Source organism: Cynoglossus semilaevis, chromosome 3, assembly GCF_000523025.1.
Source record: "Cynoglossus semilaevis isolate Cse_v1.0 chromosome 3, Cse_v1.0, whole genome shotgun sequence".
Classification (NCBI taxonomy): Eukaryota; Metazoa; Chordata; class Actinopteri; order Pleuronectiformes; family Cynoglossidae; genus Cynoglossus; species Cynoglossus semilaevis.
This window is the reverse complement of record NC_024309.1, coordinates 15,989,411-16,012,111: the sequence shown is the minus strand read 5'-3', so window position 1 is coordinate 16,012,111 and position 22,701 is coordinate 15,989,411. Positions and strand designations below refer to the sequence as shown.

The window sequence follows — 22,701 nt, the reverse complement described above, 5'->3', positions numbered from 1 at the left end:
AGAAAATAAGTTTTCTTCGTTCACAAACCAAGAAGAACACATTGAATGGGCTGTCAATCAAATTTTTCTGAATTTGAATAATCACAGGGTGCTGTGGATTATTCAAGGCAGTCCCTCATTAAACTTATATAATTAAGATTATTAAAAAAGTTCTATCTAATCCTGGTTATAGATGACCGTGATTGATCCAGATTAGTCAACATTCCTAATGTTGACAAAAAATCTTTTTGTGTAAATTTACAGGAACAGACGGTACCAACATCAGCAGGTAGATGTCAGTGTTTCTGTGTTTAACGACTAAACCAAACAGTGGGATTATTAAATGTCCAACAGTCTGTCCATTGAGTTGTTGTGTTTCAGTCCAGTCGTCTGTCGTGTCCTTCTGCTCCCAGTCCCTGAGGTCATCAGGTGGGGGCAGTATAACAGAGTCACTCACACTGTCTTTCACAGCTACAGTCTGTTCAGAGTGAACTTTGACCTAATCTCCGGTCTTTGGGCTGTGGAGGAAACTGAAGAACCTGCAGAGAACCCCCCCACACACACACAGAGAGACCAGCAGTTAGAGCCGGGGATTGAACCACTGACCTTTTTGCTGTAAGGTAAAAGCACTAATCGTGGCTCCATCGTGGTGTGTGGAGGTGACTGCGGCTGTTCTCCCTCTGCTATTTTCTACTCAGTGTTTCTGCAGCTGTCTCCTGTCACTCTCCCTCCACCCACCGACCCCCCGCCTCCCTCCATACCACTCACTGTCTTCCTCAGCAGTGGTCGCTGGACGTTTTCAGGATTTTGAGTCGGGACTTGCGGATCACCAGGAAACATGAAGCTCCATCTTGGAGCGGCTCTGGGCTCCGTTCTTCTGCTCACTCTCTTCTCATCAGGTGAGTCTCTGTGTGAAACCTCCAGAACCTTGACGTGTCTGTGATCTGCTCATGTGCCTGGTCTACCAGTCGGGTGGACGTTCTCAGACTTAGGACTTGGTTACACTTACAGTAGAACCTGGAGCTAAGAACCAGGAACGGTTCTAGACACAGTGCTGTCTGTGTCCAGGATAGAAAACCAGGAAATGTGGACAAATTCTGCATGTTCTTCTTCAGAAGTTCTTCTTCAGAAGTTCTTCTTCAGAAGAGTTCCTGGAGGTTCCATCAGGCTGAAGTCCACAGAACTGCAGAACCATAATGTTCTAACCTAAATAAAAATGTCTGATAAAACGAAGACTTCAAGTAGTCTTCAAGTCCCTGACACATTCCTTCTCTTTGGGGCTGGTGTGAACCAGGGTCCATCGACTGCAGGTTTCCATGAATCTTAGTCCTGGGTCACCTGTCTCCCAACGTCCAATCAGGTTGCTCTGTACCTGATCAGCTGATGAATCAGAGCGACGGCCATGGGAAGAAACAGGCAGAGAGTTCACAGACAAATAAACAAACAAACATGGCTGCCAGTTACAGTGTGTGTATGTGTGTGTGTGTGTGGGGGGGGTGAAGTGAAGCAGCTGTCGGGAGGAAATGTGAGCTGCATGGAAGAATTCACACACACACACAGTGAATACCACGCAGTCTTTCACCTTCAGTTATTAGACTGAAGAACAGACTCTGTCAGTTTCTCCTCTGTTTATTTGTTTATTTGTGTTTATTTCATAGACGTGTGTTGATTTATTTATTCAACAGGCAGAAGTCAGAGGATTTAGTCAAACTAGTCACCAGGGGGCGTATGTGTGTGTGTGTGTGGGGGGGGTCAGTCTCCAGTTTAGGTCGAACGTTAACAGACAACAGGGAATCAAACCGATGACCTCTTTGCTGTAAGGCCAAAAGTACTGATCGCCCCATGTGACCCAGTTTATACAAGGATAAACTGACAACTTTACACCACAAATGTAAAACGACAGGACCAACACACGTGAGCTGATCTTTCCTGTTCCACCTGTTCCTCCCACCGACGTCTACACCGACCTCAAAACTCTGCTCAGCCGATTCTTCAGATTAGTATTTATAAACACGCCCCCATTTTATTGGTTGTTCTTCTGATCGTGTGTGTGTGTGTGTGTGTGTCAGAGTGCTGGTGCAGGAACGAGGAGGAGCGTCTGATCAACCACCTGATCAAGGAACGAGGATACAACAAGGAGCTGCGTCCTGTGCAGAGACAGCAGGACGCTGTGGACGTGTACCTGGCCCTCACACTGTCCAACCTCATCTCTCTGGTACCAACACACACTCTTCATGTCCCTGTGTGTGTGTGTGTGTGTGTGTGTGTGTTTCCGGTGCTGCGATAAATCAAATTATATATTCAGTGTGATGGATTTTATCACAGTGGATAAACCTGGGAGTTTAAATAAATAAATAGTCATGAACTTTATATAACAATAACAAAAAGTCTCTCTTATTTGTTGCCCCTCCTCCACAGAAAGAAGTGGACGAAACGCTGCTGACAAACGTATGGATCGAACATGTACGTAAAAAATACTGAAAAAAACGGTAATTTAAGGGTTTATTCATTTCAGTTTTTGTTTTTGTTTTTTTCATTTTGATGCTTCAGGTGTTTTATGAAATCCTTAAGTCATTCATATTTAAAGCATATGCTGGCCATTAAAAGTGTAAACCAAACTGATTTTAGCTCCCAGGCCAGAGTCCATAGAGAAAATAATATGATCACTGACCACCGCCCTCCTGTGGTCAGTTTGTGGCACTGACACAAATCTATTCAATCTCGGAAGTCACAAAATATCAGGTCTGTGTGCTAGAGCTGAAATGTCTTCTGTCCAGACCTGGATCGACTACCGTCTGTCCTGGAACACCACAGAGTTTGACGGCATCGAGATCCTGCGGCTGCCCACCAATATGTTGTGGCTGCCAGAGATTGTTCTAGAAAACAAGTGAGATTGTGCTCCATTCCACTTGACAAATGTCTAATACTTGACAAAAGAGAAACTTTACTTTCCTTAAGAAAAATATTTCTAGGCTAACGTTTACGGCTCCTCCTCCTCAGTAACGACGCTCAGTTTGAGGTGGCCTACTACTCCAACGTCCTGGTCAGCCCCAATGGACTCTGCTACTGGCTGCCCCCCGCCATCTTCCGCTCCTCCTGCTCCATCAATGTCAACTATTTCCCCTTCGACTGGCAGAACTGCACACTCAAATTTGTGTAAGACTCAAAATCAATTTGCAAATGTTCCCAACAAAATAGCCAAAGGCTAAACAAAAAGTTGCCTCAAAAATTAGTTTTTTTTTTTTTTTTAAACCAAAGGCCAAAGGCTAAACAAAAAGTAGCCTCAAAAATTAGCTTTTTTTTTTTTTTTTTTTTTTTTAAACCAAAGCGGTTATTCATGACACTGTTTGTCTGACTCCATTTCCCATGTGTCCCTGCAGCTCTCTGACCTACAACGCCAAAGAGATCAGGTTGATGCTGAAGGAAGACGAAGACGAGACCAGCAAGTGGACAGTAGAGTGGATCATCATCGACCCTGCCAGCTTCACAGGTCACATTTAACAACATGGAAAAAAAGAAGGAAATTCCACTCATTCTATAGTTACATTTGCCAAAATTAGAGCCAAGAGAAACTGAAAGATAGCTGCAGGTTAGCCGAGTTAAAAGATAGCTGCAGGTTAGCCAACTGAACTGTTCCTCTGCGTGTACCTGTGTCATGTCACAGAAAACGGGGAGTGGGAGATCATCCATCGACCGGCCAAGAGAAACATGTACAAACACATTTCCATGGAGAGCAACAAGCACCAGGACATCACCTTCTACCTGGTCATCAAACGCAAACCTCTCTTCTACATCGTCAACATCATCATCCCCTGTGTTCTCATCTCCTTCCTGGCCTCGCTGGTCTACTATCTGCCTGCAGACAGTCAGTTATTTCTCAGACAGTTCAACGTGTGTGTGAACTGTTTTCTGTCTCTTTTTCCAAAGTTCATACAGAGAATCAGTCATTTTACACCACAGACACTGATGACTTATCTAAACACCACAGACTCAATCAAAAAGACAAACATATTGTTAAATGACTCCACTGTTTGACATGCATTGTTCAGATTTACCTGAGTGAAACAAACTGACCACAGGAGGCAGCAGTGGACCAATCATCTCCTGTATCACTGAGGGCTAAAATCACTGTTTTTCTCTATGGACTTTGGTGCAGAGGCGTGGTTTTAATCAGTCTGTGTGTGTGTAGGTGGTGAGAAGATGACCCTGTCCATATCCGTGCTCTTGGCTCAGTCTGTCTTCTTGCTGCTGATTTCTCAAAGGCTTCCAGAGACGTCCATGTCTGTGCCACTAATTGTAAAGTAGGTTACGCACACACACACACACACACACGTCCAGCAGTGAAACGGACAGACAGAGGACTCCTGGTTCTTGTCCTCAGGTATCTGATGTTCATCATGGTCCTGGTCACTGTGGTGGTCCTCAACTGCGTGGTGGTCCTCAACCTGCACTTCAGGACGCCCAGCACGCACGTCATGACCAACTGGACCAAGAGGGTACAGCACACACTCAGCAGGCAGTGGTGGATTACCATCAACGACAGCAGTTTGACTCTTCTTCCCTCCTTCAGTTCTTCCTGGAGCGTCTGCCTCGGATCCTCAGGATGTCCCAGCCGGCTGACGAGGGGCCTCCCGTCGGTGAGACACGGACTGAGGACCAGAGCCACACATGCTGCAGGTGGGCGTCCTCCCCACCGGGGGTCAGATATGAGCCGTGTGAACCACGAGAAGTCAGATGATTATCACATTTCTGTTCCTCTACTGCCCCCTGTGTTCAGTTTGGGTCTTTGAGGTTAATGTTGACAAATTATTTGAAATTTGGGGATTCAACCAATGACCTTTGCTGTAAGGCAAGAGCACAAACCACTGTGTCATGCTGTGACACCTGTTGATTAAGTCGTGTTTAAATCCTACCCTAACTTTAGGACCGGTCAGAACCAGCTGTTCTGTTAAAGACCTACCTGTGTGTGTGTGTGTGTGTGTGTGTTTACAGTGGTGAATCCACAGGAGGAGGGAGATATGACGGAGCAGCTGTATGGAGAGATCAAACCAGCGGTGGACGGAGCAAACTACATCATCAGACACATGCGCAACAAAAACGACTACAACGAGGTTACACACACACACACACACACATATACGTTAAATCAATAGTTATAATAATAATAATATAAAGAGAGGGTCAGAGGTCAGAGGTCAGGGCCGTGACCTCACCCTGCTCCTGTTTCAGGAGAAGGACAACTGGAGCGGCATCGCTCGCACCGTGGACCGACTCTGCCTGTTCCTGGTGACGCCGGTGATGACACTGGGAACCATCATCATATTTCTGATGGGAATCTGTAACCACCCCCCCCACCTGCCCTTCAAAGGGGACAAGCATGACTACAGAGAGGACAACCCCCGCCTGCTGCTGTAACACACACACACACACACACACACACACACACACTGTCACAGTCAGGGTGGTCATGTGACGTTCCCACGTTGTTGTTTTTCTCTGACAGCTTTTGTTATGATGCTGTTTATAATCAAACTGACTTTTATTCCTTTGAATTGAATAAACGTTTTACACTCTGTCATTTTTTATTTTTTTTTGTGGTTGAACTTGATGAAAAGACGCTGCTCATTCTTCTGAACCAACATCCGTAGTCGAACCAGAGATTGAACCTCCTGTACCGAGCTCAGTGACACAAACTGACCACTAGAGGCAGCATTGGACCAGCAGGGCTTAAATCGTGTTTGTTTTCTACAATGATCGTGATGTAAACACTATCTGACCACGTCATTAGATTAGACTGAACTTTATTAATGCCACACGGGGGGAATTGTTTCAGTGAACAATATTTCCTGAAAAAAATAATTGGAAATTAAATTTAAAAACACCTGGAAACTGGAAACATAATAAAGTTTTATTTCAAATGAAAATAGTTAAATAGTTAGTTAATAGTTAATAGTTAACAACAAAACTCAGCAGTGGGCGTGGCCACTGTGTGATTGACGTACGACTACAGACAGATTTGTTGGACAGACACGTGACCTCCCAGAAACCCACAGAGACCATGAACAGTCTGGTCCACACGTCCCCTGAAAAACCAAATCACAAAGAAATACTTGAAGGTTACGACTGAAGCCTTTCATCTTATGAGGCACTTGGTTCTTCTTCTTCTTCTTCTTCTTCTTCTTCTTCTTCTGCGTTGTCGACCTGGTCGTTGGCAGTCGGGTCAGTGATGTCCTGTTGACCCGTCAAACTCACTGTTGTTCCTTCTCTACTGTCCACTTGTTGTTGGGCCCTTTTTAATTTTCTCACTGTAGAAGAATCAGAAGATAAACGATCAGGAGACATGAAAGAATCATATAGTATCGCCACCTACTGGTAGGGATGAAATCGCACAAATGAGTTAAAAATACATTTAAAAATAACAAATAAAAATTGAATGGTGCAACAAGGCGTAAGGAGTAGAATGTGTTATCTCACTGGTCATACCATGACACTACACACTCTAGTACAGTAGGTGGCGGTATGGGCCCTAAAAACATTGGTTGTGACCCACTAATGAACCAAGACGAACGTGTTCAGACACAGAGTTTCTCTCCAGTTCATTTTTCTTTGTATTTGTTTTTGTTGTTTTAATTGTATATTGTTTTTGCTAAGGCACAGACAGTGGGCGCTGTCGTATCCTGTGAACAGTCATGTGACCCAGTCTTCATCTATTTTGTTGGCTGATGAAACTCACATTTGCATCCGAGGATTGCAATAACTCCGTATGAAAGACACAGCAGGTAAATGAGTCCAAGGATGATGAGGATCATCAAGACATACTGGTTGGACTCTGAAACAGAGATGGAAACAACGTCAGAGAACTGTTTTTAGCAGCACACCAACAGTACTGATCACTGTCATCACTCCCACATTATTGATAAAATAACTACTCTCTGTCTCTCCTCCATCTCTAGTCTGCTCTCTTCTTCTTCAGTGGTGTCTCCATCAGAGGATTCAGGAGGATGACCTTTGACACCAGTTCCCAACCTGCTTCTCTGTCTGGTCTGACAACTGAAATCCACTTCCTTAAGATGTTCTTAGGAAATTTTTTTTAAATTTTTTTTTTAGGTTCGATAATATCCTGGTCAAAGGTCACACAGCTCAACACTGGACAAAGATACGATGATGATAGAAGAGGTCACAACTGTTGAGGAGACACAGAGTCCCTAACCCCTGACCCCTGCAGGAGTGATGACCATCTGTCACCCCTTACCCCTGCAGGAGTGATGACCATCTGTCTGAGGACTTTCTCACCGACGCTGGTTCACTGTCAGGTTCCTGTCGGCAGCAGCATCCTTACCTTGGGTGATGACCACGTCTGTCCAGGTGACGTAGGTTTCCTCAGATGTGCTGACCTCACAGATGTAGCTCCCCTGGTGGTCGGAGCTCAGACTGTGCAGCTGCAGGCCGCTCAGCAGGGAGAAGTTGGAGAAGACGTGATGCCTCCACTTACTCCAGATGGTCAGGTCTTCATGAGCGCCGCTGATGGATGCAATGGGATCACAGCATCCAAACTTCCAGGTCAGGTTGAACCTCTGTGAAGTGCTGGAAGGCGAACTGCATAAAATCTTCACACTGCCCCCTTCAGGAGCCGCAGCTGTAACTACAACAAAGATACACCAGATGTTTCTTTGGAGTTGCAACAAAACAAAAGTCGCCGCTCGATTGCCACGGTATTTTACCTTCACCCTTCAGGAAGGCAGTTCTTCTGTTGACGTCACAGCTGACGCTGCAGATGTAAGTGTGGCCCGTGGAGATGTTCCTGGTCAGCTTCAGGGAGCTGTGGACGCTGTAGAAGCCCAGCTTGCTCTGGTTGGTTGTAGTTTTGCTCTGCAGCAGCTGAATGTCAGTGGGTGGGTCAGTGGACCAGCTGAGCGTTGGAGCTGGATAGATGCCTTCAGCTGAACAGGTGACAGCATCACCACTGAAGTCGATGTCAACGTCTCTGACTGGAGCTGCAAAGAAAGGTCCCGGTCAGGCCGGTCCTGGCCCACACGTACAGCCACAAATGCATTTCAAACCTTTACCTTCAACAACCAGAGAGATAACTCCAGATTCGTCGGTGCTGGGTGCCGTCATGGTGATGCAGAAGTATTTGCCCTCGTCGATGGGGGTCACGTTCTTCAGCACCAGGGTTGCATTTCCGTCCAGCACGTGCTGCGCAAACAGTTCCGTTCGTCCCTTGTACTTGTCGGCCGGTGAGTTGTGTCCAACTACAAAGCTGGTGTTGCCGTAGCGCGTGCAGCTAACCACCGCCTTTTTCTTGTACCACATGATCCTGGCACCTTTACCGTCGGACTGGAACTGACAAGGTAGGATGCAGTCGTCGGGCGACTGACAGGTGATGGTGAGCTCTGGAGGCAGAAAGTCTGTGTTAGATCAGCTTTTCTGTGGTTGTTTTCTTTTATTATAGCCACAGCTTGATGACATCACCGAACCACACCTGCCCTACATCACCTGACCACTAAATGACCATGTGCATCACATCCATCTGTTCATGAAGTCTTGGGGTTTTTTGTATGTGCTGGGACTTCAGTCATCAGGGTTTACAGAAAAACACTTTCTCTAAAGGAATGCCCCGAGCTACTGCTAACCCGACTGGTAACCTGCTGCACCTGCAGCGGCTGTGAGTCAAAGATAAACCTTCAGGGCAGAGACGGTGCAGATTAGCTTGTGTGTTCAGAGGGAAATCAACGAAATCAGAAGTTTCCTAATTTACCACAGCCTGTGTCAAAGATGCTTCCAGATTTTGGTCCAAAACATGTCCAGAGCAGTTCTGAAAAACTTACCTTTTCTCTCAGTTGCCGAGGCAATCCAGAGGAAACAGCTGAGGAAAACCCACATCCACGCTGCCATTGCTGATGCCCGAGGTAAAGTGAAACCAAATCTGAACCTTTCCACTGGCATGACCGGTTCTTGTTTCCATGGGAGGATTGTAGTGAAGTAGCCGACACAGAGCCAGAGAATAGTTCTAATATTTCTGTGTAGTAAGCAGTAGTAAGCAGTAACCAGTGTTACTTTGTTGTGACCTTCTACATCCTGGTTCCAGTTTGTGGTTTAACGTTTAAAAATGAAAAAAAAAAAGCAGAAATATATAAATAAAACAATCAATGTTACTGAATTTTCTAAACGTTAGCATAGAAGGCACACAGGCACAGTCATTGAGCTTACCTGTAACTGTCAATAACTGTGTTACTTTACATAATGTACACTAGATAACTGTTCTTTTGAGTTTATAAAGTACTTCAAGCAAGTTTCATGAACTCATCAGTTTGTCTCCCCCTGAGGTGCAGTACAAACAAAAGCCACAGGAGGGCGGTCTCTCCTACCAGAGCGGTCAGGGCTGAAAAAGTCATCGTTCTATTTAAACTTAAATTTCACCGTTTGCTCCTGATAAAATGTTTTTGTTTCCGTATTTAAACTGTTAATATATACATATATTATTTTATTTCTGCTGTGTAAGCTGCCGTCTATGACGTCATTTCCGGCGACGAGCTGTGACGAGTGGTGGAATCGAACGGTTCATGGACGGTGAGTCAGTCGACATAATCTCTTTACTGTCAAATCTAAAATATTTACTCTTTTAATTATTTATTGTATTTTGTGCTATTTTTGAATTATGTTGGGACATTCTGTAAAATCCCCCCCTAAATTTACGTTACGTCACTTTTTAATTTGTTCGTAGTTATTGGTCTCTTTTTGTTTTGTTCTATCTGTAATTTTTCCCGCCATTCCGATGTTCTCTTTCCTTTTAAGTTTCCTGTGGTGGTTTTACTAACATTTAGCCACTGTGCTACATCTGCTGCTAATACCAACTGCTGTTGTTCAGTAAACATTTAGCTGAGATTTTACGGGATATAATGTTTAGCTTTTTATGCCAAACTCGCTGATTACCTTTGAGGAAATGTTTAATTGCTATGTCGATGTCAATTTTAGTATCTTGCTTTTTGAAAACATTTTTTCTTGCCATACTGCTGCGTGCATATGAGTGATGTTCTCAAACTATGGTATGTGTACCATTGGTGGTCCATGGGCTCACTGTATTGGTCGGCAGCTCTTTATTAAACTAAAACCTTCAACACTTGTTTTTTCAACAGATAATTTTCCTGAAATGCTGAACTGATCCTAAAAAACAAATCCACTCTGACTCCTTTTTCAGTTTGTTCTGAAAAAGGAGTGATATGAAACAAATATTTTATTTAGTCCCATCATGATTTATTTTTATGATAGAATCCAGTGATAGAAAAATTTAGTCATTTTGAAGTGATTCATATTTGTTAGTCATGTTTAATTTGATAAGGATGAATTGATTAGTGATCAATGTGTGATTAATCACTAAACTAATGTGAGTAATTAATCCACATCTTGACTGTGATTTAGCAGATTAAAGATTGTCATCGTTTGACAGCCCTGTCCGTGATAACAACAGTGAAGTGACCTTTGACCCATCACTATAGGAGAGGAAAGTGTGACACAACCAAATGTGATCTCTGTTTCTAACCCATCATCAAAGTCCGGGGAGCAGTGTGTGCGGACGGTGCCTTGCTCAGCACCTTAGTGTTAACTTGGCAGCTGGTGGACTCAAACCTTCCAGACCCAAGTCTGCTTCCTTAACCACTATCCCGCCGCTGCCCGTGTCAGTACGGTCTTGAAGAGTTGGTTTTCTTCTGTGTGAAAGCAGACGGCGTCATCAGGACAAACAACAAATATTTAAATCAGACACGTTGACCAGAGAAGAAATGTGAAAATGACCTTTTTGTAGAACCAGATTCCTAGTCCAGTCAACACTACTGCTGCTGGTACTGTAAGTCCAACTATGAGTCCAACTTCTGAAACAGAAACACGGCTCCATTCACACCACAGTTTTCACACTACACCACTGGATAAAGACACATTTGGGGTCGTGGTGAAAAATAGTCACATTGGACTTTTTCAACTCTGCATGAACTGTCCCTTTAACACCAGTTCTTTTACTCACTTGAACCTTTCTTTATCTTCAGATTGGTGCTGCTGATAAATGTCTCCTCTCTGTCACGGGCGTGGCAGGTGTATGCCCCCTGGTGGTGTTCTGAGGATAAGTCCTTCAGCTTCAGGACTCCGACCTCCGACCCGTTGTCCACCAGCTTCAGCCACCGCTCACTTACAGTCCTGTTGGCCCCAGGCTGAGTCAGGATGGTCTGGCTGTGGTTGAATGTCCAGGTCCAGACCCGGTCCAGGTCCAGGTCTGTCAGGGGTTTCTTTTGGAGCGTGGAGCAGGTGAGTGACACTTCTCCGTTTGACACTTCTACAAAGGCTGCAGTGATGAAGAACAGCAAATGTTCAGGAGTTGAGTTTTTGTTTCTGGAGTTAATGACCAAAGAGCTGCTAAAGAACGGCCCAGACCGGGGTCTCACTCCCACAGACCCACCAAACAAACCAAAGTCCTGTCACTGTACCAACCACAGTCGTGTGAGATGTTCCACCTACTGGTTTTGAAGAGCGTGCTTCTCCTGTTGCTGCTGCCAGCGGTGACGCTGCAGCTGAAGTGAAGCAGATCAGCGTTGTTCTGCGTCAGTGTCACGGAGCTGCTGATGTTGTACAGGTGACCCGGGCTCTCCTTCACTTCAGGGCCATCCCACTGGGTCATATTGTACCAGACCAGCTCAGGTGTGGGGTAAAGTCCTCCAGCGCTGCAGGTGATCGTGTTGTCCACCTGCCTCAGGTCCACGTCCTTCACTGGAGCTGCAAATTAAAAATGTCATTTCTTTAAACTAATCTCTCTGTCAGATCTAACTTCAAACAAAACATGGTTTTTTGTCAGATCATTTTCCTTCTGACCCCCCACCCTACCAGTCACACTCAGATTGATGATGGTCTGGTTGGTCCCCTCGGTGGTGGTGCTGGTGTAACACCTGAACATCCCCTGGTCCTCGATCTGAAGCCGTGTCAACTGCAGGGAGGCGTTGCCCCTGGCGATCAGGTCGTTGAACAGAGAGGTCCTGTACTGGAAGCGTGGGTCCTGGTGGGCGACCTGGTCCTTGTCATTGTAGTAGGAGTGGACCACAAGTTCTGATCCACCTATGAGCTGGTGCCAGTGGATCAGAACTTCTCTCCCGGGGTTGTAGTTGCAGGGCAGCAGACAGGTCCGGTTGAAGAGACAGGAGACTGGAACATCTGGGGGGGGGGGTTCAGTCTCTGTTAGGTGATAATAGGGGGTATCATTTGGCTCCAGTGGGAGGACGGGGGGGGGGCAACTAGTTTATTTAATCTAATATCTAAGGATCTAACGATGCATCGAGAATCGGCTAAAAATCTATTTCCTGTGTGACTGGTTTGGTTTTATTTTCAGACACGTTTCAGTTTAACTATAGTCTCTGGTTAATTCAATCATTTCCACCATTAACATCTTGTTTCTGAGAAGTTTCCCAACAGAACAAACTGAAACTAAAAACATTGGTATCTGAGGAATGTGACCTTGCTGGTTTTCAAGGAGTTTCAGAACAGAGATTAAACAAAGGTTTCTTGTTCTGGAAAGTCCTTTATCTTAATCTTCACCTGGTTTCTTTTGGGGGGTAGAAGTAAAAGCTCTGCTGTGAATTTTTGACAGGACCAAACTTCAAAGTGCATAAATCATACTTTAATGTTTCAAGGATTATTTTTATTTTGACATAGACGTGAATAATCTGAACCTGTGATCCCTGAAAGTCTGAGTCTGGGTTTAAGAGTCTAAGTCTCCTTGAATCATTGACGGTTATTTGTCTTCCTTCAACCTTTAATACTCTCTCTCTCTCTCTCTCTCTCTCTTTCTACCTCTCTCTCTCAGTTTAACTCACCTGTCAGCTACTTTAATGTTTCAAGGATTATTTTTATTTTGACATAGACGTGAATAATCTGAACCTGTGATCCCTGAAAGTCTGAGTCTGGGTTTAAGAGTCTAAGTCTCCTTGAATCATTGACGGTTATTTGTCTTCCTTCAACCTTTAGTACTCTCTCTCTCTCTCTCTCTCTCTTTCTCTTTCTACCTCTCTCTCTCAGTTTCACTCACCTGTCAGCTGAGTGAAACATTGGTCCAAGATCTGGACCCTGGTCAATGTAAATCTGTTCAGATTATCAGTAACTGGGCAGCTTCACACACACACTATAAACAGACACTATTTTTATATTCAGGCCTTGAAGGGGGGAGGGAGAGAGGGGCCACTGTGTCTGTGAACACCTCGAATGAATCCAGGAGATTTAAAATAATGTTTAAATGAAAGTCACTACAAATATATTTATAAATACAAATGTATACTCCTATAGTGTGTAGTAGTGACTGTATACTCTACGCCACAGAGCTATATGTATTTAACCAGTGCCCAAATACCAAGGTTGTTCCATCGTGTTGTACAGTGTCGTGTGTCTCTACCGCGGCTAAAGTCTGAACAGATCTGACAGCACGAAGAGTGAGACTAAAAATATCAGGCTGTACTCACCAGCACCGGCTAAAGTCCACAAACTGTTCAGGAACAACAGGACCGCCACAGCTCTGACCACTGACATAGTCCTGACATAGTGTATGTCTGTGTGTGTGTGTGAGCGTGTGTGTGTGTGTACACTAATCCAGTGCATGGATAGGCTCCTCCTTCAGACTGACGGTGCTAAGAATGTGTCTATGAATCGTACTGCAGAGATAAAAATTGATCATAATAATATTCATTCATTATAATCTCCCCCTGTCACTGACGTCACCTCCGCTCACGTGTTCCAAACACAGACCCTTTGAAAAACAAATCATGGATTCAGATGTGATTTTTAAAGTGATCAGCCTCTGCAACTCATTTAAATGTGTTGACTGAGAGACAGAAAGAAAAACAAAAATCACTGCAGTGAGGTGAAGGTCCAATAAAACGTTCCACCCAGTCAAAGGTCACCACGGCCGCCTGACTTTCAGACTGACTGAGTCATGGTCAGATGGAAAAAAACTATGGACACTTCCTTCTTTTTCTTTCTTATTTTTAGCTCATTTCAATCTTTATTATGACCAACTTTTGTTCTATCTTTTACCTATATCCAGTCTTTGCTAACCCTTTTGTGCTAACCTTTATTATCCTCTGCTAACTTGTATCACTGTTCCTTGTTCTATGGACAAATGGAAGGTGTGTGTCCTCGTCATCGTGACACACACACACGCACACCCTTTGTCTTCAGAAGTGTTTGTTTTTATTCATGATGTGCAGATTATACAGTAGGTGTTGCTCAAGAGCAAATGTCTGAAATACGTTTCCATTCACTGAAGAACCTGTGGTTCTGACCAGTGTGTGACCTCCGCTGACCTCAGGGCTCTTTACCCAGAAGTCTCTCTGTTCCTGCGCCGACCACGGCAGGAGTCTGTCCTTCAAATGTTTCGTTCACGTTTGTGATGATGATGTTTGTGGACAAGTAGAAAAATGGATCCAGAAGAATCTGCTCATTCACAACATCCACATCTAAGTGTCAACGTGGTTCCGTCCGTCACTTCCGGTCAGTGTGCTGGAAGTTTGTCCTCAGGTGAACTGAGCCGCTGCCCCCAGGTCTGTGCTTGTCCCTGAAACCAACACGGGGACAGTTAAGACTCTGAGCTGCTCCCATCTAGTGGTCAAACGTGGTAATCACTGACGTGGTAATCACTGACCTCGGACTGAGTTCAGCTCCGTGACCTCTTCAGGGTCATTTACGGCCTTTTTCCCTGCTTTCCCTGAAAAACACGTGATGGAAATCATGGAAAAAGGTCAAACTCCTGGTGTCTCCACAGGACGGTTCAGATTTATGAGCTCCAGCAGCTGCTGCCATCGTATTTTAGCTTTGAATTCACTGTGACCTCAGATAAAAAAATATGAAACAATGAATTAAAAGTTCTAGATCAGTAACAACGTTGTCATCATCTTGTCAGCCCACGTGGGCCACATCAGACGCCGCTCCTGTCCAGCCTGAGGCCCGGAGACATCCTACCTCTGAGCTTCACGTAGATCATCATTCCTGCCAGAGCCAGGAGCAGCCCGCCGATCACCAGACCCAGGATCCACCAGTGGGTGGGCTTCTCTGATGTGCTGCGCTCACCTGTGCACAGGTAACACACACACACACACACACACACAGGAAGAAGCTAACTGTTAACTTTAGCTCTTTAGCCTGAACTTTTCCTTTATTTAAACTTGTTTTTTTTTTTATAAATGTTGGACTGATTTCACACTGATCTCAGTGAGTTATTGATCAGCATTGATTTAACTCCAGTCTTTGATCAACCTCCTGCTGTTGTGACAGCATTTTGGCTAAACTTTATTTACCGCTGTGCTAACACTCGACTGTTTGGACATTTCATAAACTTATATCAACAACTCTGGTTTAACGTTCAGCTCTTTTTGTAGTTCTAACTTTGTGCTCTGTGTTTGACGCTAACGTTGAAATTGTTATTAGAAGTTGAAGCTCTTACTGCGTTCTTCTAAGGCTAACTGTTTGTTGTTTCTATGCTAATACCAACATTTTTTCTCTTTTTCCTTCATTGTTGTTTTTGTTTTTTGAGGTTTTCCTTTCCTTTTTTTGCTACTTCGTGACCTATGACCTTTTTGGGCACACTTTCCTGGTAACCTTTTTACAAACTCACCGACAGGGTTATCGATGATGACGTCGCTGCGTTCGGTGTGTGTGCTGAACGCAGCCAGGAACCTGCAGATGTAGCTGCCCGTGTGCTCTGAGTGTCTGGGGTCCATCAGCCTCAGGGACCCGTCGCCAAACGACACCCTGAAGCCGTCCAATTCCACGTGTCCCTCCCACCGAGGTGTGGACGAGCTGCGTCCAGACTGACCGTCGTACGTAAGGATGTGCGAAGGGCTGTCTTCACCGTTGGAGAAGCTCCACTCCAGAGATGGGCTGTTCAGGTAGGAAGGGGCGGAGCATGGGATGGTCAGGTCTCTGCCCTGGGCTCCTTTGATCTCTGCCACAAAGAGTTGAAATAGGAAACAGGTTAAATGGCAGAAAAGAAGACACAAAAAAAACCCACACAGTGTTCAATCAATAGTCCAAATATTACAGTCCCCTAAAAACAACCTGGATATGAACAAAAAGATTTGTCTGAAAACCCAGAAAACGTCAACTAAAGTTTAACTAGAACGTTTTCCTCCCTGTTCCAGGTCAGAAACTACGGCTGTGGACACCTCTTTCTCTGAGTGATGTGGTCCACGTGGGTCCCCCGTATGGGCTGCTGACCCTGCAGATGTAGAGCAGCTCTGGATTCCCCTTCAGCAGCCTGAGCCGGCTGTCCACGGTGAACAGACCCTGTTTGTCGGCCTGCATCCGGGTCACTGGTCTGAGGTCCTCGAAAGTGGGCGGCTCCGTTGCCCAGGTGACCCGGGGTGCCGGGTAGACGCCCTGAACGCTGCACTTCATCTCCTCGTAGCCACTCAGTCTGGACAGTTCCAGGTGCACGTCTTTGACAGGCGCTGGAAACACACACACAAACATGCAGGTACGCACACACACACACACACACACACAGTCAGTTGGGGGGATTCCAGGTTTTTCCCAGCAGCCCCTCTGAGGACGGGCTGTAAAGGTCAGAACTTAATATAACCTGACACAGAGGGGCTTCATTCTCACCAGATAACAGTGAGAGAGGAGTCAGGGGGGAGTCGGGGGAGTCAGGGGGAGTCAGGGGGGGTCAGGGGGGAGTAAAGAATAGAGACGAAGTGAAACAAACCCAAATCAGCAAAATGCTGACAAGGCAGTTTCATTTATCCGTTGGTGTTAACTGAGGGTGGTCAATATGTGGGGCTAGGCCGGCGAGCGTCTCACCTTCTACTTTCAGGACAACCTTGGCCTCGTGTTCTTCTTGGCTGGTGTGAACGTGACACCTGTAGGTGCCTCTGTCCTTCAGTCCGCTCCTCCTCAGGACCAGCGTTGCGTTGCCACGTGTTACCAGGTGTGGAAACACCGAGGCCCGTCCGGCCAGCTGTTTGTAGTCCAGATGTTCCACACTGTTCTCTCTGTCCTCGTCGTCTCCGTCCTCTTTCCCCTCAAACCTGTAGACCACTTGGCCTTGTCTGGACCACTCCACTGTGGCCGGAGCTCCGGGTGTGAAGCTGCAGGGGAGGACGCACTCCTGGGATATGAAGCAGGTCACGGTGACATCTGAGGACAGAAGAGGAGACCACGGTGACCACGGTGACCACAGCTGGTCTGGGTGATGTCCAGGAGCCATAATGTGGTCATGACAGAAAGAATGAGACTCACAGAGAAAGGACAGTGACGCAGCACACCACTGCACCACTGCACCGCCGCAAACAACCAACTGTGACCTCTGTTTTTAATTCATCACCACAGTCAGCAGGGGGCAGCAGTGTGTGGGGACGGTGCCACACTCAGAGCACCTCAGTGATCACTTGGCAGCTGATGGACTCGAACCTGAAGCCTTAACCACTGAGCCACCGCTGCCCCAGGCCGTGACCCTGACGTGGCCCAAACTAATTATAACCATTAGCTTTAAACCCGTGTTGGTCTTTTTTAGCTGTCGTGTTTTTTTGGAAACGTTGTTGAGGTGGACACTAAGTGTGGCCCATATTCTGGGCTGTTGTTGTGGCTTCGTTGTGGTCTAGATCTGAAAAAACAATGGGTCCCACACGGGCTGGGAATTGACACGAGGCTGAGCTGGAAACATCTGATGTTGAACTGAACCAAGCGGTTGGTCCGTTCAGACGGACCACATGATTCAACGGCCAACTCTGATTGGCTGTTGAATCATGTGGTGAAACTGTCAGGGTTTGTGGGTGACTCACGTGGGTCGGAGTCTAACGGAGTGAATCACACACAGTTTCATGGATCAACCTGTCATCAGCATTTGTTTGTTTCCTGCTGTGACATCACAGGTGTGGGCGTGGCCAGAGCAGTTCCAGTCACTAAGGTTCAGAGAAACGTTGAAGGTTTCTCCTTCCTCGGATTCTTCCTTGTTTCCTTTCACCTTCATCATGGTCTGAATCTTAAAATCATCTTCACTTTGACTCCTTTTTCCTACCCATCAACCATGTGTCCTTCTTTCATAGTACTACTGCTAGTACTACTCCTAGTACTACTCCTAGTACTACTCATAGTACTACTCCTAGTTCTACTGCCATCATCCTTCTTCACATCATGCTTTTTATTTAATCTTTTCTATCTGACGTTGTGCTCCGTCTCCTACTGTCCACCAGGGCATCGTCTGTCAATCATCCTAGGTCAGGTGATTGGCTGAAACCCTGTGCCTGTTCTCCAGCCTCTCCTTGTCCTCCTGAGGTGGAGTCAAAGTGTGGGAACAAACGTCTCCACCTGGAGTTGGAACCAGTTCAGAGAACTGAGCTTTTCATTCACTGCTCTTTTGTGCCGTTTGACTCACTCATAAATCCACGTGTTTTTACACCACGAGGTGAAGACGGACAGAAATTACCCAGAGTTCAATTCTTCCCTAATCCTTACAGTGACTATGATGGACTGCTGCTCCACCTGTATGTCCCAGCAGTATTGACCAGGTGCAGCCACTGACACCTGGTACCGGTGGTTGTTCTGTCCTGCGACTCTACCTGATGTGTGACGTCTTGACGGAGAAATGCTGCGGTTGGTGGCGCCGCCTTTGTTTTTGTTTTCCTCCAGACAAGGTGAGAAAAAACCTCAACCACAAACATGACGTTTGGCTCCGGAGAAAACTATTAGTGTTAATGAGAAAACAGGTGTAAATCAGCTGCGTCTCAGAGCGGATGACGTCAGACATTAAATCATGGTGAAGGCTGAAAAGAACGAGGAATGAAAGGTGAACGGAGCTCTGCAGGGTTCTGTTCCAGCTTGACTCCTACAGTGAGTCCTGATGTACAGGGTGTCGACCTACAGCTGCTGACGGTGTGAGGTCATGAACTTCAGTCAACAGTCAAACAACATTAGCTGGAAGGCTAACAGCTAAATATGTTGGTTCAAGAAAAACCTGAAAATGAAAGAGAAATGAAGACACCAAGTAAAGAAGTTGGAAGTTTTTGTTTTTTCATCCTGACTCAGCGTGAGATCCAGAGGAACCGTCCTGATCTCAGTGTTGGGTCGAAACATTTGAGTCCGTTAGAGTCCTGCTGGATCGTCCTGATCTCAGTGTTGGGTTGAAACATTTGAGTCCGTTAGAGTCCTGCTCTCAGTCAAAGTACAGGAGTCGATGCTGGTCCAGGTACAGACGGGCTCTGTTCTGGTTCCACCGTCTGGGATCAGATGAAGCTCTGGAACAAAGACTGCTTTGTTTCCTACCTGGACTTTTGTCCTGAGAACTGAGGCCGACCCAGAGGAGGATCCAGGTCCAGGTCCGTATCAGTGACATGACTGGGAGTCTCCGTCAGGTCCTGGTCCATACGTCCTCCACCTCTGCTGTGGTGGAGCAGATTGTTCTGGGTTCAGATCTCGGTGGGTGGTTCCACTTCACACATGCACAGACAGAAAAATAATTAAAGACCATGTGAGTGACGACGTGGACACAGAGAGAGAAGAACGTGTCAGAACACGAGCAGTTCACATCCTCGGGGGATTGGACTGAACTGGTCCTCACAACTATAAACAAGGACCAGTCGCTGCTCTGGAGGACCAGCAGCTGGTCTGGAGGACCAGTCGCTGGTCCTCTGATTGTCTGAATCACAGGAGAGGATCCAACTCTCAACTGGATTCTTTTTAACTCTGTGATTAAACATAATGACTTGGAGCCAAGTCCTCTGTAATCAGGAGGTTCCTGACAGCAGTTCCTGGTACTTTATGTTAAAAATGAAACTAAAACTACATTTGATTAATGTACCTTTTTTTTCAGATCAGAATTACAAAATATTAATTTAAACTTAAACACAAAATAGTTTTCAATTATTAACATCATTATTTTGTGAACTTAACGTGGAAGAAAAAACAGCCAAAACATTCTGTTCTGCAGCAGGAACAAAGACCAGTCGAGTAGATAAAACCAGAGTAAAATCTTGAAGGCTTTACCTGCCCCCTCCCACCCCCCTCCCACACACACACACACCCACACACACACCCGCTCCTACCCTGAGTCAATGATCAGTATCTTTTACTGCAGCAGTAAAACACTTGTTGTTACTGCCCCCCCCCCCCCCCCCCCNTCGTGCACATGTCAAACTTGAGCTCAATGGAATGAAAATAAAAACCCAGTATAAACACAGAGATAAACTAATCACAAATGTTGATCTTCAACACAGTCCACGGCTCAGCTGTGACATCCGACTGTTAGTTAGATCATTAACTTAACTTTGTAACAAAGTTGTTTGACAGGTCAGAGGAAACCATAGTGCGTCTGAAATGAAGCGGAGAAGAGGAAGTTGTTTGACAGGTCAGAGGAAACCAAGCAGTAGATGAACTTTGACAATTTAACAAATGTTACGAAAAAATGTAAAAAATTAGACAAATATTATCAAAAAATAAAAAGTGAAAAGTTGCTAAAGAAAAGCTAAATGTTAGCCAAAAATAGCTTCCCTGCAGCTGCTGCCTCGGTCCGTCAATTCAAACATGTCATTTTGTCAGACTTTTTCTCACGGTTTCTGACCTTCTCCGCCGCAGCAGTGGAGGTTTCTCACCTAAACCAAAGTCCATCAAGAAAATATGCATTTGTGGTCGTTGGGAACAAAGCTTTGTCTCACAGCAGTGGAGTGTGTTCTTCTTCTTCTACTGTCTCTGACGCCCAGCCCGTCGGTGGTCAGCGTATCTGCTGCCTGTCCCTGAGTGTTCCACGCTCCTGTCAGCAGCTTTGGTGTCAGCAGAGGATCAGTAGCTGCTGTGTGTTTTGATTTAAAAATCACTGCGTTCCTGTGTGGAGTCTGGTGACGGTGATGAGTGGACAGATGTCAGATAGACAACTGAACACATTCCAAACATATCTCACCTGAACGGTTACGATCGCAGCGTGACTTTGTCAACCGTTCCTGCTGTTCAACAAACGCCAACAAACATTTGTCATTGTATGTTAAAGGGGACACAGGTGCTGGTGGCTCACTGCTGCCCCGTGTGTTCAGAGATTGTTTTTGTGTCACTACGTTAAATCTGACCAGAGTATTTGTCGTCGTAGTATTACTTTGCCACAGTACAAGGACACTTGTATGTTAATGTTAAAAGTTTTTCATCAAGTGTAATAACAGCAGCTACGACATCTTTACCCCCTCCCTCCCCTCCCCACGCTGCCACCTGCAGGCTGTTGTGTAGAGCACAACAATCAGATTAAAGATCAGTATTTCATGAATAAAAAAAAAATGACAGTTTAATTTCCTAATCTGAAACACAAACAAACTTAAGTCTGTTTGAAGTTAAACAAACCAATTCACACTGATTCACACCTTTATCTTTAATGTTGACACAAAGTGTGTCAACATTAAAGATAAGAGAAACACAAAGAGCTGTGGAACATTTAGAAATGAGATGAAAATGAGCAAAAGTCAAGAAGTCAGACCAGAGGGAAAATGATCAAAAAAACCCACAATTTTAAAAAGAAAAGAATAAAAGTTTGCACAGAATCAGCAGAGTTTGTGCCATAAGTCCATCTATTTCTAGTTAATTTAGCTCAGCACTAACAAACCAGCACTAAATCTGTCGTCGTTAAACCTTAGAAATCTGGAAAATATGAAGCTAACGTGAAAGTCAGAAAATCAAAGACAGAAACTCACAGAGTCAGAGATGCAGCGGCCACTACTGCAGGAGAGGAAGGAGAAACTAGGAGGAGGTCTGGGTTCTCCTCTGAGTTCTCCTCTGAGTTCTCCTCTGGGTTCTCCTCTGGGTTCTTCTCTGGGTTCTCCTCTAAGTTCTCCTCTGTGTTCTCCTCTGGGTTCTCCTCTGCGTTCTCCTCTGGGTTCTCCTCTGGGTTCTTCTCTGGGTTCTCCTCTAAGTTCTCCTCTGTGTTCTCCTCTGGGTTCTCCTCTGGGTTCTCCTCTGGGTTCTCCTCTGGGTTCTTCTCTGGGTTCTCCTCTAAGTTCTCCTCTGTGTTCTCCTCTGTGTTCTCCTGAGACAGACTGAGAGCTGGACTGGACCAACAGGTTATTTAAAGAATAGTCTCAGGCTGTGAACGTGCACAGTCAGTGACGACATGGTCAGGTCTCCACACACACACACACACACACACACACACAGCCCTCTGAATGGGTGGAGTTTGGTTCTAATTGGCAAAGTTACAACTGCAGCCACCCACTCCCTCTCTCTCTCTCTCTCTCTCTCTCTCTCTTTCTCTTTCTCACACACAGTGTCCTTTGACTGCCTCTCTCCCCCCTCTCTCCTCCAGCAGCTCAGTCAAAAATGTCAGTGAAGTTAATTTTTCACAGTCATGAGCTGCGTTTGTTCTACAGCATGTGATGGACATGTGCCCCCACCCCCAGACACACACACACACACACACACTGACTAATACCAACACCCCGGTGATGGTCCTAAATCAGCAGTGAACGTCTCAGTCAGAATGTTCCGGTGGATGGTGGTGAACTGACGTCACTGGTTAAAGGCTGTGAGTTAGTGGGGGTTAGGAGGAAGTGAGAGTCAAAGTTAGTCACCACTGATCTGTTAGTCTGGTTAACAGGTTAACAGAACCTGACAGCCTGGTTATAATGAGTCAGAGTTCTGTTGAACTGGTTTGATCAACACTCACACCTGTGGTCAGTTTGTGTTTCAGGACTGGAGGAGGAAACTGAAGAAGAACACCCCCCCCCCTCG

At 45.6% G+C, this 22,701-nt stretch overlaps 2 protein-coding genes and 2 long non-coding RNA genes across 4 annotated transcripts; 3 read left to right on the top strand and 1 right to left on the bottom strand.

Annotated features, from left to right (window-relative positions):
- The first annotated feature begins 762 nt into the window (after positions 1–762).
- Positions 763–5,552, top strand: LOC103377503 (acetylcholine receptor subunit delta-like). Its single transcript, XM_008308340.3, is given in 13 exon segments — positions 763–878; positions 2,049–2,194; positions 2,398–2,442; positions 2,757–2,866; positions 2,980–3,135; positions 3,360–3,469; positions 3,644–3,844; positions 4,169–4,280; positions 4,361–4,475; positions 4,550–4,608; positions 4,610–4,656; positions 4,972–5,090; positions 5,209–5,552. Coding segments are annotated over 13 exon segments (1,467 nt in total). The 5' UTR covers positions 763–817; the 3' UTR covers positions 5,395–5,552.
- Positions 5,553–10,224: 4,672 nt separating this feature from the next.
- Positions 10,225–13,681, bottom strand: LOC107988397 (CD276 antigen-like). Its single transcript, XM_017031778.2, has 6 exons — positions 13,470–13,681; positions 11,848–12,171; positions 11,485–11,739; positions 10,997–11,311; positions 10,771–10,847; positions 10,225–10,685 (listed from the first exon to the last, which is right to left on the bottom strand). Exons 1-6 carry the CDS (start codon positions 13,603–13,605, stop codon positions 10,656–10,658), a joined length of 1,137 nt encoding a protein of 378 aa, XP_016887267.1. The 5' UTR covers positions 13,606–13,681; the 3' UTR covers positions 10,225–10,655.
- Positions 13,682–14,722: 1,041 nt separating this feature from the next.
- LOC112486828 (uncharacterized) lies at positions 14,723–16,278 on the top strand. The gene is made up of 3 exons (XR_003049361.1): positions 14,723–15,082; positions 15,623–15,890; positions 16,143–16,278. It is a non-coding gene; the product is annotated as an uncharacterized LOC112486828 (long non-coding RNA).
- A 3,825-nt stretch (positions 16,279–20,103) lies between these two features.
- On the top strand, positions 20,104–21,469 carry LOC112486829 (uncharacterized). Its single transcript, XR_003049362.1, has 2 exons — positions 20,104–20,286; positions 20,345–21,469. It is a non-coding gene; the product is annotated as an uncharacterized LOC112486829 (long non-coding RNA).
- Positions 21,470–22,701: the final 1,232 nt, after the last annotated feature.